The 15,719-nt window shown below is 34.0% G+C and overlaps 1 protein-coding gene and 1 long non-coding RNA gene across 6 annotated transcripts; both read right to left on the bottom strand.

The window, feature by feature from the left end:
• Nucleotides 1-868: 868 nt before the first annotated feature.
• ZPR3 (binding protein) lies at nucleotides 869-2,921 on the bottom strand. 5 transcript variants are annotated; one of them, XM_007027643.3, is made up of 2 exons: nucleotides 2,796-2,921; nucleotides 869-1,382 (listed from the first exon to the last, which is right to left on the bottom strand). In XM_007027643.3, exon 2 carries the CDS (start codon nucleotides 1,340-1,342, stop codon nucleotides 1,112-1,114), a length of 231 nt encoding a protein of 76 aa, XP_007027705.2. In that variant the 5' UTR covers nucleotides 1,343-1,382; nucleotides 2,796-2,921; the 3' UTR covers nucleotides 869-1,111. The 5 variants fall into 5 exon arrangements, with proteins under 5 accessions (XP_007027705.2, XP_017976701.1, XP_017976699.1 ...); XM_018121212.2 differs by having other exon boundaries at nucleotides 2,770-2,872; XM_018121210.2 differs by lacking the exon at nucleotides 2,796-2,921 and adding an exon at nucleotides 2,546-2,688.
• A 6,510-nt stretch (nucleotides 2,922-9,431) lies between these two features.
• Nucleotides 9,432-12,301, bottom strand: LOC18598210 (uncharacterized). Its single transcript, XR_016026227.1, has 2 exons — nucleotides 12,011-12,301; nucleotides 9,432-9,840 (listed from the first exon to the last, which is right to left on the bottom strand). It is a non-coding gene; the product is annotated as an uncharacterized LOC18598210 (long non-coding RNA).
• Between the last annotated feature and the right edge of the window lie 3,418 nt (nucleotides 12,302-15,719).

The raw sequence follows: 15,719 nt of genomic DNA, 5'->3' as shown, positions 1-15,719 counted from the left end.
GTTACCCGGAAGGAGTTTGCTTGATGGTCAACCAGCATCAGCCAAGGGACTATGTCATGTCCATGAGTTGATATTGTGGGTTACCACTTGTTCTAGCTTAATAAACCTTCATTGACTTTCTCCTTCTGAATCTTTAATTTGTTGACGTTACCTTTGATTAGATCCTCCCATCACTCCCTTCCCAAACAGAATCTGAATGAAAAGCCCCCTTTCCAATCCTATGATATTTTCTTCTGAATTTTTTACTTGGAAGAAAATCTATATAATCTTGGCTTCTTAGAACAATATTGCAGCAGGAGGGAGCTGCATTTTCTTTTCGCTGCTTGTTCATGTGTGATAAATTAGATGGTTTTATTTTATTTCTAGTGTTGGGTTATTCCCAAAGCCATGCCATTTGGCTCTTTTACCCTGCTTCAGCAGCTCAAAAGGCGCTATTTTTTTCTCACTGTTCGTTTTTATACAGGACAAGTTAATTAATTCACAAGAAGAAAACATGCAGGGCTATTTACTGTTTTCTTTTTGGGTAAACCGAACGTCCTTAGCAGACACTTGAACCCAATTGTGCATTAAGTACTCTTGTTTAGGATGAAGTATTTGGTTCGGAGTTATGATGTCTAGTAATTTTAGTCGCTCTGATACTCTATTTGGACTGTCTGCACTTTCAACCATATGCATCTTGCACGTAATAGCAAGGCAAAATCTGGTCTGGAGTGTCGAGTTCGGTGATAGTTTAATGAAACGAGTTGTGCTGAGAGACATATCTAGTTTTGCCACGTTTATATGGCGATTCTGGAACATAAGAGTTTGTTTGTCCAATTTAGTAAATCCACCTACATTAATGGAGCCATGATCCAATTTAGAGAGAGTAAAAACTAGAACTATGATAATATATTATATTCCTTTCTAGCAGATAGCCTGATACATCTTTTGTTGTCTTAACACCCCCCACAGAAGAAGATATAAGAAAGATGAAAATAGAAATAAGCCTGATAGAAAGATACTAGTACTATCCTATTTAACTGAAACGGAGCTATTGCTACTGTTTGGCTATGGTTTTACACAAAAAAGGCAACGGGAGTCTATGTGGGGTCATCATGTCTACCCTGCTGGATCAGGGTTTGCTAGAATTGGAAGGATTTGGGTTAGAACTGGAGCTGAGGTTGAGGTCAGGAATAGTATTTGCTGAATTTCCCTTTGAGTTGCCCTTGGAGAGTTTCTGTTTCAGCTCAGATAGCAGGGCTTGATTCTCCTGGTTGAGAAGCTGTGCTTTCTTCCTCAGCCTCTCATTCTCTTTCATTATGTAACAGTTCTGCAGGTACAGGTTTGAGTTCAGCCTTTCCATGACTATGAAACAAAACTTTTTCAAACTCCCTGTAATGCCCCTGAAACCAAAATGAGCAGAAAAAATGGTATCAGGGAAAAAGAGTATCTCTCATAATATTCTTTATTGCTACAGAAATCATTGCACTACACATGGAGACAGTATTGTTATACTATTTTTATATCACTAGTCTAAAATATTATCACTATCCATTATATCACCCTTATCTTAATCTAAAAATCTAGAAAAAGGCACAGATATATAAAAAGAACCACAACATTGTTAAAAGCAAAAAATTACATTAGATATATACTACATTAATAGACTCAAATAACATGTATGTATGCATGAAATTAAACATTATTCAATCAGTGAAAACACTAATAACTATGTAAAAACGTACTTTGACACGTGTTATGTTGAAGATAATGAAAATCCAAATGTTTGTCCATGAATTTGTAAAAGTTGAAAAAACACTAGGTTAAAACTTTATTTAAGAAAAATATTGCCAAGAACACAGATAAACGAGGAGAGAAAGCCACCCAATTAGTAAGTAAAAGTTGAGAACCAAGTTGTAACCTGTTAAAAAATAGTAAACAATTTCTAGGACAATTTCTCTCTAATTTCCTGCTTTGGTAGATAATAGTGCTTAGCTCATTAGTACCACAAGAAAACAGTTAACAACTAACAACAGAGGAGAAACAGAGCATGTGGATGCCAAAAGACAATTGTAGGGGTAATGTTTTTTTCTTGAAGCGCCCTAGCATTTAAATAGACCAAATAATTTGTACGTAAAAGAAAGGGGGTAAGGCTGAGAAACGGAGTAACAGCTGTCCAAAGACTCTTTCGGCTGCCCATACATGAAAGAAAGGGATAAAGGTCATTGGAAGATCGACTGCAGATTGAACTTGTTTGTGACTACATTTGCTTATGTTATGTCTATAGACATATAGAAATAGTTTTTAGCCTTGTATTCTACTAGAAGAATGCTTCCTCTTGCTATTAAAGAAGGGACCGAAAGTAGTTAACAAACAGAAAAAGAAGGAACAAAAGAAAAAACGAGTTCAGACCTGGAGAAAGACAAAGAACCCCAAAAAAGAAGCATTTGGGGGGATAAAACCAATGTTTTAGAATCCAAGGAGAGAATCATTCACAAACTACTGATATAAGACATCCCTCAAAATGAGGTGAAATAGGAAGAAAATTCCAACTTTGGGAACTTACTTCCCAATTCTCATACAAGATAACAGAATCCAACGGTTAGAGAAACATCATATGTAGGATGTTTGGTTAGAAACAGAACAACATTCAGCCCCCTTACAAAACAAACTTAAACTAGTGCCCATTAACGTGGACTACGTCTATCCTTTCTTGGTGATAGAAAGAAAATAGTAGAAACTGAACAAGAGAACAAGTCGAGAGGAGAGAGGAGAGGTGGGGGCCTCTACCTCTTTAGCTTTTCAAAAAAGATCACCTTTTCAAGGAGGTTGGTTAGATAGCTTTGGCCGAGGAAGCTAAAACTCTGGTTTCTAACAACTAGTAGCAGCAGTAAAAAAGAAAGAGCGAGGTGAGGGACAAAGTGAACAAAGGGGATGTTAATATATAGAGCAAAAAGGTTATAGGGAGAGAGACAGACAAGAAAGAAGAACCCCCCACCACCCCCACCCCCCCCCCCCCAAAAAAAAAAAAAAACAAAAGGAAGAAAAAGAGAGAGAAGCTTATGGTGTGGGAAGGGGACATGACTCTCTCGTCTGACACAACAATCATGCATGTGTAAGCATAGAAGGCGGCCGGTTAGGAGCGAGGATTTAATGTTTTGGTTTTTGTATGATGATAGTTGATGAAGGGGTATGGCGTCATGTGAATGATGATGGGGAAGGGGAACTTATTTGGTTTGGCGAAGAGTGAAGGGGTATTTTCGTCAAGAACTCGGCATTGTGGTTGATGATTTAGAGGGACAATTATGGGTTTTCCGGCTAGGGGGCTTCAAAAATGATGGTGGGCTAGGCCGTCCCAAGATTCGCAATGATGGTTGGGATTGGTTCGAACCATCATCACCACCCCCACACCCTTTCCCCCTTCCGCCTTCCCCTTGCCTCTTCTTCTTCTTCTTCTTCTTCTTCATCAATTCTCTTTTGTTTCACTTTCCGTTTCACATATTTATTTTTGATCCTTTGTTTTTTTTTTATCATTTCTTCCCTAATTTCACTTCTTGGTTTGGTAACTGTTAGTGACAATCATTTTTGGCCGTAATCTTTATTTCTTTGGTTGAAAATAGCGGGTTTTGTGCATCCCACTGCCTAAAGTCTTCTATTCTCTACGCATGTCACTGTTGTCAACAATTATATCTACAAAATAGGGTCACTTCCAATATTATGTCTACCTATAGGGGCAGACTTAGAACTCAAATCTCATATAAATATACTCATCACTAACCTTTCAATTTCAAGGTTACCAATATTTTTCATTTCTCACTATTTAGAATTATAATATGTAATCATTTACATACCCTTGTCAATTGTAATTAAATAAAACATTAGTAACCTTGAATTTAAAAGATTTCACCATTTTCTAAAATTAGGAAAAAAGAAAATTCATATGTTTCTTTTTTATATTTTGTGTGTTATATTTTTCCCACCATATACTAAAATGGGGGATTTTGGTTAGCCAAACCAATGGGCTTTCCTGTGGAACCAAGTGACGGAATTACCCCTACAGCTTTGCACTGTTTTACACAATTGATGATGTTTTGTTTTACGTTATTATAATCATAAGTTAAGCATATTTTTATGCCCATATTTAAGGTGAGCTTTGAAATAATGAAGGAAGAAAAAAAAGAAAAAGAAAAGAAAGAAGGGGTTGGGCCAGCCTCAACCCCTCATGGGTTATGAGTGCCTTAACGTGAAACATCATGGTTGACAGATAGTGTTTTTGGATGCGTCTATGGGTAAAACCGTCAATTCATTTCCTTCAACCCTCGTGGAGCTCGTTCGTTTTGAGACTCAATCTGAGCTTTGCTTACCTCAATTGTAATTATTGTGGCTTTCCATTCCATGGGCTGATTGCCGCTTTAATTACCCCTTTACCCTTAACGGCTGTTTTCCATCCTTGATAAAGTTGGAAATCTTTACTTCACAGCTGATGGAATCTTAATTTGCGCTTAATAATAACACATAATAATGATAATTATAATTTTAATAATTATTGTTTTAATTGATTTAATGGTTTGATTTGTAGGAAAAGGGGGGAAAAGAAGAATAAACTAGATTTAGACTACTAAATTGCTTTCTTGCATAAAAATATTTCCTCTCCATGATCTTTTCAACTGAGATATCATTAAAAATTGATTTAATTGATCAATTTTTTAATAAATATTCTTCATTTAATTTTTCAATAATATATATATACATAATTTTCCATTGAAGTTAATTTTAAATTAGTCCTTATGAAGTACATTACAGATTGCTACACTATGAAAAGCAAAAAAACTTATCTATTCTCTAAGTTTTTGAGTGTAGAAGAAAAAAGAAATGCAAACAAGTATAAATCAGTAATTATCGCCCCATAACTTAAATCATATATGCACCAAATAGCGAGAAAAAAATTTAAAAAAATAGTTTAGATGTTTATATAATTTCTTTTTACTTCATTTTCTTGTGACTTTTTCACACAATTATGGAGGATGATTTAGTTTAAATTGCATCATGTAGGGGTTATGGACTGGTATTATGTTTATAATATACGCAGACATGCACAATTGGGAAAGGGTTGTTATGTCCCTCTGCCTGCTACTCTGTTCCATTATCTCTCTATGGTAATTTTTCGTCAAAAAGACAAAAACAAGAACAAAAAGAGTTAGAAAGAAGTGACTTATTTCCTTTATATGCTAACTCATGCAATGCTTAGAAAAGTAAAATATTAGTAGGAAAACAGATAGAAAGTGAAGGGAGACTAATGGAGTACAGAAAAAGAATTAGGGAAAGTTGCTCTCGGCTTTGAGTCTGAGGTTTCCAGAGTGAGCAAAAAGGTTGAGCTTGACAGATACATTGCTCGATCGGAACAACATTTGGCAGTGTTTCTTTGAACGAGACAAAGGAGGAACATGCAGCGTAGCTTTGTCTGCATGGCCAATAGCCAATGGTCCATCCTCTACAATAAACAAAGATTAAGACAAATTGATTTTCTTATATGTTTACACTGTGGAAGGCACGTGGGTAATTAGGCCTAATTTCTTCTTTGGTAAAATTGCCATGCATGAGCTCTTTAACTCTTTCTTGCTTTCTTTTCTGTGTGTGTGTGTGTGTGTTATTTCTGTATACATCTTTCTCAACACAACCTTAGTGCATTTGTATTATGATCGTTGCCATGAAGATGACTAGTTCGACTCGCTTTCAATTTCATTTGTCTTGGTAACATACCCTCAGCCCATAAGAAACCAAGCAAAAAGACTGCAAACTCTGCCAAGTTTAATAAGTTTCAGTCATATATAACACTATTTCGTATCTAAGTAATGTACTATATAAGTCACTAAATATGAAGAGATTTTGTTTTGAAAATTGGATTTAATAATAAAGACGTTTTATTTCATTAATTATTTTAATATAAAAAAATAAAAGCAAAAAAAAGCAAGTGAATCTTTTTTGATATTTTAGTGTTTTGTCTCATTTAGTTACATGTTTCTCGACAATGAAGTGGAATGAATTATTTTGGGGGTCAATCCGTGCCATAAATCTTTCTTGGCAGAATATGCTGAAAGTACTCTGTGTCCGAAATTAACTCCCAACTTCATGTGGGCTCTGAATTTAAAATTTTGCATCTTATGGCTGCCAATAACTCCAAGTGCCATATCCCAAATTCCTGTTCCAAAGATAAACTCAGGTACAACTAGCTCAAGTGGACCATGCATGAAGGGCTTTCTAATGTCATCAAAATTAAATTGATTGCAAAATTGTCAAATTTATGATTTTTCACGCAAAAAAGATTAATATACTTTAATTTCCTAGTAAAAATCTTAATAAATATCTTTAGTTAACATTAATCCAAGTTAACTTGTCAACCATTCAATTTTTATATTGAACGAAACTTAAAACTCAAATAGTTGGAACAAAAAGTAAAATTAAGAAGGACTTATAAGTTTATTTTATGCCTTAAATTAGTTAATAGTCATCAACAGGCTAGACTAGTACATACACTTTTAGCTTTAATGCTATATTAAACGTAGGTTACATGCATAGCTACCAAGTTTAAGTGGTGCAACATGTGGTGGTTAGAAAGCCAACTCTGTTATTCAAACCATATGATGCAGTCAACCAATAAGCATAGGGGGACAAAAGAGGTCTGCCCAAAGGTTCAAGACAGAGTAAATTGGCTAAAGTGTGCGAGTGTAGCTAGAGTTTTTAAGTCTGCTTCTGAAACAGCCAATGATGGCAAACCCCCAATAATAATTGTCTCTTCCCCCTTTGTAATCCTTTAAAACCCTTCTCCCCCTTCTTAAATAAATTTTACTTTTTGCAGCAATTTGGAATGCTGCCCACCCCACCCCCTAAATAAAAAGAAATTTGGGATCATGATTTAAAAAGGCAGGTTAGGAGTTGTTTTCATAAATGTGTATGGCAGTGCTCAAGAGATTTGCATGGCCAAGACTCAAGAGAGAGATAATAACGGGCTTTCATGAGTACTCTTCTCCATCATCATCATCTACATTGCCTGTATATCTACAATTGAGACCCTCCCTCCACTCCCAACTGGATTTACCCCAAAAACACAAAAGGAAAGAGGGAGAGATGATTACTTCACCCGTGGGGGAGGCTAAGCTAACTATAGTTTTTGCAACTCTACAGTTTGGGCAGTGTTGAATGCTTACCTACACACGTGAAAGCTACAAATCTTTTATCATGGCTGGTTCCCCTTTTCATCATGCATGATTTTCTTTTCCCTTCCCATTTTTATACTATTGGATACCATTTTGTCAAAATTCATAAATTTAATAAATTTCTTGATAGGTATATTAAAGAATCAAAATCTACAACATATCTAGCAATTGAGATTGTTATGAGTTAAATGAGCCTAGGTGAAGAAAGACTGTTTTTTTTTTTTTTAAAGTTAATAGCTTATTTTAAGCAAGACCCATGGGGCATGACCTCATCAACATAGCAAGTCCTTGAAAATGTTCTACTTTTCTGAGGTCATAGTTAATGATTTCACATAATTCCAACCCCCTGCATGGCTAATGATGAAAATTATTATCATGGTTAGCAAGTGCATCCAACCCTACACGTGAGCATAGGGGTTATATATTCATTCATATAATTTAAACTTTAGAGTGGGTGATTGATTTTAGGGGACCACTTGGTGTTAAAAAGCACCCATTTTCAACCCAATGTGGAAGCCAAAACTTGTTCTCCTTCACACACAGGTGTAGGAGTGGGCTTTTCAGAATCAGGAGTCGCATCTTCATTAAACTAATCCACTAAAGTCATTCATTCCTCGCATCTTAAAAGCAAAGAGAAATGCAATTTTTTTTTTTTTGTACTGTTTTCCGCTCTGCTGCTTTCCCCTTCCTTAAGTTTGGTGGATCCCCACAAAATCCATTTCAATTGCTCAACCTTTGCAAATTTTCTTTTTCAATCTTTTATTTAACATTTCCTTTTTATTACTCGGAATAGTGTTGGGAGTGACTATTAAGAAGGGTTGGTCCAATTAACCAATCCCAAACCAATTGCTGCTTTAACCTGTACAAAAGTCGGTTAATTTTGTTCTTATTGTACAGCCTTCATGTTAGAATGGATGATTTCCATCTAACCATTAACTTTACCATATCAACCGGCATAACCCAATCTTCAATAACGCTTCTTAATTTATCCATAGTATTTGTGGGACCAGCCTACGTTGTTGTACTTTATTATATATATATATATATATATATATATATATATATAAGATATACGGAAGATGCAGTGAAGAAGCAGAAATGAATTAACCACGAGAAATGAGGAAAATCTGGAAATAGACATGATAGCTAAAGAAACAAGAAAAGCAATGACATTTGACTTTAATAAACATCGTTATGAATCCAAAAGATTAGTGCTTAAATTTTAGGAGGCAATGGTAAAAATACGTTGTTGATTACCCTCGGCAAAATTATTGCAAGCTACTGATGAATCCCACAATTTGGATAGGCCAAAGACCAAAGTTTGGTAACATTTTATTCTTTTAATCAAACATAAAGTAAAGTATTTAATTACATATAAAGAGAATATGTTTTATTAAAGTTTTGATGCGAGACAAGACTTCACCTATCAACAAAGCAAATCTCCTTTTGGATGAATTCTTCTTCTACGCCCATCATTATAGCTTCATCCTCTCTACACTTGTCAAATTCGCCGTCAAACACATAAAAATTAAAGAAATCAATATCAACTTTACCATTCTATTAAATTATGGCACATAAAATATTAGGTTAAAGAGGACGGAGAAAGAGATTTACGTGTAGGCATGGGCTTTGTTTCATGACTTGTTGCTACTCTTTGGGGTTTAGGCAGCTGGTCTCCAATTCGTGTAAAATTGGTGATACTGTGGATTATACAACTACGACTACTGGTTTGGTTGGTTCCCATAAAACTTTTTGACGGGCTCTATGAAGGCATGGACAGCCTCTGAAACTTGTACTTGTCTGAGATCATATTTATTTATCTCACATAATTCCAATCCCTGCTTGGCTACTCATCTCTAGCTCTACACGAGAGCTTTAGGGTTTGATTATTCTAATCTTAGAGACCCATGACCACCAGCATTTAAAGCACCCCTCCACCCCTTTGCCTCTTCACGCAGCCTACAACTAGGCTTTCAATTATTTAGAATTACGGATTTGGTTCAATATTTATTTTACTAAATTACATGTAACTCAACGGTAAATGCATATATCTCATTAAAAAAAGAAGAAGAGGGGGATTGAAATCCCTCTCCTCTTAATACCAAGACAAAATATTGATTAACCTTCATTCGGCAACTTGACAATGGTCACCCAGGTCAGGATTTGTCAGCCTATGCTTCCATTAGAGATGCATAATAATGGATCTTTATCCATAATACAGGTAGGCCGCTGTGCACATTTCTGCTTTGTCCACAACCTTTACAGTAAGGACCAACATTTATTCAGTCGGTTCACCTCATAATTAGCCGCAGCACCAAATTTGACATTAATAAACATCTTTATCATTCCAGAAGACACAGAGTGCTTCAATTTTTTGAGGCATGGCAAATTCGATTGTGATTACCCACGGCAAAATTATTACAGGATTTTGATAGGAGAAAGAACAAAGTTGGCAACAGGACTTCATCTAGCCACGAAAGGAATCCCATTTGGCGTGTGGATGGGCTGCTATGAAGTCCATGAGATGACATGTAGTTGCAATTTTCTGGGCATCATTGTCAGGGATCTCAACAGCGAATTCTTCTTCCACGGCCATATTTACTTCCACCAGTTGCAAGTCGTTCTTAAAACCTGTAGTTGCACTCACCTGCAAAGTAATGTTGTTCTTAAACCATTTTGGCCCTTAAGAACGGGCATTAAACGGATAAAACTGCTGAGACCAAATCCTCAGGAAACATCACAAGTAAAAATTCATTACAGATTTTCAGTGGGAGTCTTTTAGTCTATAGCTGGTAAATGCTTTAGCAAGAAGTATGATAGGACATATGTGATTAGAGCATTCTTTAATGGAAAATGCTGCATCAATGAAAATCTAATCATAAGTCAAAAAAAGGAAGAGAGTTCTCATAGGGTGATAACCAATCCTAAGAGAGAGATTGGCTAGAACTTGAAGAACAATGACAACTTTGGAGGCTTATCTGCAATGGGTTTAGGCATTTGGAAACGACTATTCACTTACAAGGTATCAGCCTTCTCAATCCTAATACAAGAGCAATTGATGGCCTTCGACAATCTCAATATGCTTGGGAGATTTTGGAGATGAACTTGATCAAAGCTGTGAAACCTACTTGGATAAAATATAAAGAGAGGTCCTAAGTCCAGCTTACAGTTAATTCCTCGACAAAAACAGAGAAGCCCAAGGATGTGTTGGATTGGTTTGTGATCCAAAACAACTGCCCCAGTCATGGTTTACATATGTCTAGAGAGTCTCCCAAGAATTTGAGAATTACCAGGAGAGATGGCATGTTGAGTAACTTTTGGCCATGCTGGCTCAGAAAGCAGAAACTAATTTATAATTACCATTATAAGCTGAGTGACTTGAAGAGATCGTGAAGGAGAAAAAAAATTCAATAACTGCTACACTTAAATGAAAAAAAATGTAAAATACACTAACTCCCCAAGTTTTGCTCATAATTAGTTTCAGAAATGTACAATCCACTCCAAACCAATAAACAGCGTTAATGGACAAATCTGAAATGTCTAAAACACCCTTCTTCTTTCTCCACTCTTTTTCACTATTTTGCCTTTCTCTTAGGTCAGCCGGCGGCACTCCTCTACACCGATCAATCACCCCGCAGCCGGATCTAGCTGTGGAATGACAGATCTGGTAGGATCTCCCAAGGGAGAGTGCAATCTGGCCCAGCTCCCCTGGGGAACACCAAATTGAGGCTCCCTTGGGGGAGTGCCAGATCCGGCTGAGGGGTGGTTGGCCAGCAAGAGGTACGGTAAAAAGATTTTTTTTTTTTTTTGAATAGGAGAGAAAAAAATTAAAAATGAAAAATTATAGTTTATATAGTTTGGTAATTTTGAAAATTAATGAAAAGTAAAATTGTCTGAGAAAAATTACATATCATCAAACTAACGGAAAATTAACTGTTGACTAATGGTTGGATTTATGTGTCCAGCAAAAGATATTTTCTAGAATGGACGGTCCATTTTGAATACTAATGAACATGAGTGGAATTATGGCTAAAACTTAGGGGGTTAGTGTATTTTACCCAAAGATAAAACACTACGCTAAATGAAATTAACATTATACATATGGCAACTTAATGAAAAGGAATCATGCTGTAGTTGTAACTAAGAATATAGTTAAAACTATGAGGCCATTTCACTACGTTTAGATGATAGAGGCTAACTCAGAGCTCGAATCATATATTAGAAATTTAGCATACATAGTCATTTTTCAAACTCGCTATTACAAGGGTTGTCATGCAGCCCGGAGAAAAAGAATTGAATTTTCCTAAAAATACAATTAAGTTGCATGACACCCAATAAGGCCTGAAAGGCAAAAACACCAACATAACACCAAAGACTCATTCCTCAAATTTGACAGTAAATTTACAAAGAAATGCATCAAATCCAAACCAAGGGTCGCTAAAAAGAAATGAACCTAGATTTCCCAATAGCTATGGTTCACTAAAGAATTCATCTGACAACTAGCACAACAACCAAATTTCTTCCATTTTAGTGTTCGAATGTTCACATTGATATCAAAGGTACCAAAAATAAAACTAAATATCTTAAATAATTACATAGTACAAATTCAAATTAACATCTTCAAATGTTTTCTCTATGTCAAAAAATAAAAAAGCAGAGAGTTTTTTTCCATCTTTCTAGTTGCTACAATTAACTTCAGAACAGTAACGATAAGCAACATTATAAAATGCCTCAATTTCTATGCCAATAATAAAGGAAAAAAATTACTATTTATTGGCTAACCGTGAAATGACGGAAAAGGTTAAAATGAATAGTACCTTAGAAGGATCAATCAAAGAAATGGATCGGAGAAGATCAAGGACTCGAGAAGTGACTTCGTGTTTTTCCAAGGTATTCGGGGAATAAGCTGTTGCTGATTGGGAAAATACCCTAGCTCCGCTTATTATTGCTCCTTTCGCCGCCATTGAGTCGACGGTGATGCGGATGTTGCATTCAAGAATCTTTGAGATGATCGGAGAGCTGGAATTCCAGATCGGGCGGCCTGCATTTTTTTCCTCTACCTACTGGCAACTCTGCTATCCAAAATGGAAACTTCTTTTCTTTAACCGTTTCGTGTAATTTTACGAAGGCTTAACAAAAAACGGATTAGTTGGCCTGATACTCAAAGCAGGGAGCCCACTGTTAGGCCCAATTTGGGCTCAGGTCGGGTTTGGGTCAATATAATTCGCCCGTCTCTAGTGAAAAATATGTAGAAGAGGGTAGTAAGATCAGTGCTCCCTTGGGAAGTGTCCCGGGTAGTTAGTAGAAAGAATTTTTTTTTTAAAAAAAAGTTAAAATAAAAAATTAGAATTTATATAATAATAATTTTTAAAATTAATAAAAAATTAAATTATTTTTAAAATATTATTATATCGTCAAATTAATAGAAATATTGACAGTTAACTAACGACTAAATTTATCCATCCAGCGAAAATATTCATATAAGAAATAGTGTTTATTTTGAAAATTAATGAATTTACTTGTAATTATAATAAAAAATTAAAAAAATTAATATATTTTACTCAAAATATAATTCAAATCCTCTCTTTTTTAACTTACACACTTATTTTTTTCTCCATGTTTAAACTATATGTTGAGTTATTCTTGCCTTTCACTCCTTTATCTAAAACAATAAAAGTGTTTATTACTTCAGCAGTAGATGTCCCAAGGACTAGTATTTCTAATGTCCAAGCTAGTTTTTAAAGGGAAAAATATTATTTTATCCATACTTATAAACATGGGTGGACCTACAAGAAGAGGAGTGGTGTCACATGACACCACTCATTTACTAAAGTGCCAAAATTTTTATGTAGTCATATTACTTATATTAGAATTTTTTTTAGTTAATAATATTAATGAACTCACTAATTTTTTTACAATTTTATAAAGAGTGGGGTCAAAAACCACAAATTAAAAAGTAAATATTTAAATACTAAATGAAAAGACAAAAACATTTCTTTTATAATTTAAAAGTTTATTAAAAAAATCAAAATCTAAACTACTCTCTTTTTTCAAAAATTCAAATTCTACTCTTGATACCCGTATTGATGCGTTTTTCACTCTCTAAAAACAACTCAACTAGGAAAACTTCACTTTAGCTATGACACCATTCAAAAAAATTACTAGATCTGCTCATATTTATAAACGATACGAAAATAACAAAATTTTAGGAGACATAAATTTTTTACGAGTAATTTAACATTTGGAGTTTAGAAATGAAAAGTTAACTTTGTTTTTGATCTTATAAAGAAACACAACTACATATGACCTTATTTACTCATCTTTTAACATTTGATTACTACTATTCATAATGAATTGTGGTCGTAAGGCTCTAATTGAGGTCTACATTTAATTAATTTTGAATCATTAAATATAGGGTAAAATATCTTTATTTTTTAAGTTTTAGTCATAATTTTACATGAGTTTATTAGTATTCGAAATAGGCAGTCCATCCTAAAAGAATATCTTTCGCTAGACACATAAATCCTGCAGTTAATTAATTGTTAATGTTTCCATTAGTTTAATGACATGACAATATTTTTAAACAATTTTACCCTTCATTAAGTTTAAAAATAATTAGTATATAACATACAATTTCTTCATTTTTACAATTTCTTTCTCTTTATACCCAAGCATTTTTTGTCATTCTCTAACTAAATTTTCTCCATCACGAACGATGGTGGTGGACAGCATGGCAAGTGTCAATTGAACATTCCTTGACTGGATCTGGCCACAGGAACATCGGATCAAACGTTCCCTTATTAGATTTGACCGTGAGAACGTCGAATCTAGCACTCCTGTGGCCAAATCTGGAGACATCGGGGAGCGTCATCGAGTGCGAAGGAGCACCAAGTCTAGCGATCCTGTGGCCAGATCTAGTTGGGGAGTGCTAGATCTAGCATTCCCTAGCACAATCTAGTGCTCCTACGATCGGATCTAACCAAAGAGCATCAAATTTGGCCTCAAGGTAGCCGATCGGTATAAGTGAGTACTGTTGGTCGATTTGAAAGAAAGGAACAAAATAGAGAAAAAAGAAAGGTATTTTAGACATTTCATGTTTGCCTATTAAAACTATTTACATGTTTGGAACGGACTGTCTATTTTGAATACTAATAGAATCACGTGGAATTATTACTAAAACTTAGAAGGTTTAGGTATTTTACCCATAAATATATGTTTTGCTAGTAGCAATGGAATTGATTTTTGACATAACATTTTAAGAAGTCTTTAAATTATTTGAAAAAGTTCAAATAAATCATTATTTTTTTATTATGTTCAATCAAGTTTTTATATTTTATTTTGGATCAAATAGATCATTATAACTAACATTAATTGTCATTAGTCAAAACATTACTTTTCATTTTTGTACTTACATGGTACTGATGTGGAAGGTAAAAATGTTATGTAATCATGTTATCATGTCACATAAGTATAACTATAACATGTCAACATATCTACATGTTACATTAGCACCTTATGACATAAAATGGCAACTATTAATCACAAGAGTGGATCTAGGGATTTTTCTAAGTGGTAACATAACTAAAATAATAATAATAATTGAAAAATATAAATATCTTAAAATCCATAATTAGAAGTTTTAATATTCAATTAAAGAAAATGTAAATTCAATACATTCATTTCATACTTTAAAGTAAAAATATCTAAAACAATTATTATCCACAGTAATTTTTCATATTTTGAGAACATTGCATGATAGTGTCAGTAGAAACACTATCAAATAAATCTTTTTCAATATATGTCATCAAGCAATAATTCATCCACTAATCACAAATTTCATCCTGATCATTTAGATGATATTCAGAAATTTTTTTCCTCAATCCAAAATCTACCAAAAGAGTATTTAGATCGAATTCAACATGATTTTGCTTATAAGATTGTTGAATACCATCATTCGAAGAATTTTGTTGTTGTTGCCCAAGATTTGAGTCTTATGAGATAGTTTCTTTTCTTTTAAAATATCTTCCCTAGCTTATTTGTCTAAAATTATAAAAACTTGTTAAAAATTACTACTCATTAGCATGAACTCAAATATTAAAATTAAATAAAATATGATCTTACATAGTAAATTATCAGGTTCATTAACTAATAATACAACAATTTTCTAATTATTTATTAAAACTACATATAAGTATCCACAAACTACATAAAATTAAACACAAAAATCAAATCAAACAATATATCTACAAAATAAATAAAAAAAGAAAGGCTCATAATTTCTAGATATAATTTAATATGAAATACAATTTTCTATTACCTAAATTAGAATTATAAACCCAAACTATCAAATTAATCAAAAAATATTTAGACATGAAGTATTTAAAAACTTAATTTGGATTGAAAATTACTTACAACTAAAGTCCAGATGAGTTATTTTGAGAGAGTGAAAAATATAAACCAAGGATCGAGAAGAGGAAGCGTCACTACAGGTCTTAAGGGTAGGATTTGAATTTTTGGATAAGTAAA

Source organism: Theobroma cacao, chromosome 5 (genome assembly GCF_053813885.1).
Source record: "Theobroma cacao isolate CCN51 chromosome 5, ASM5381388v1, whole genome shotgun sequence".
In the NCBI taxonomy this organism is placed as follows: Eukaryota; Viridiplantae; Streptophyta; class Magnoliopsida; order Malvales; family Malvaceae; genus Theobroma; species Theobroma cacao.
This window is presented reverse-complemented; position numbering and strand designations above follow the sequence as displayed.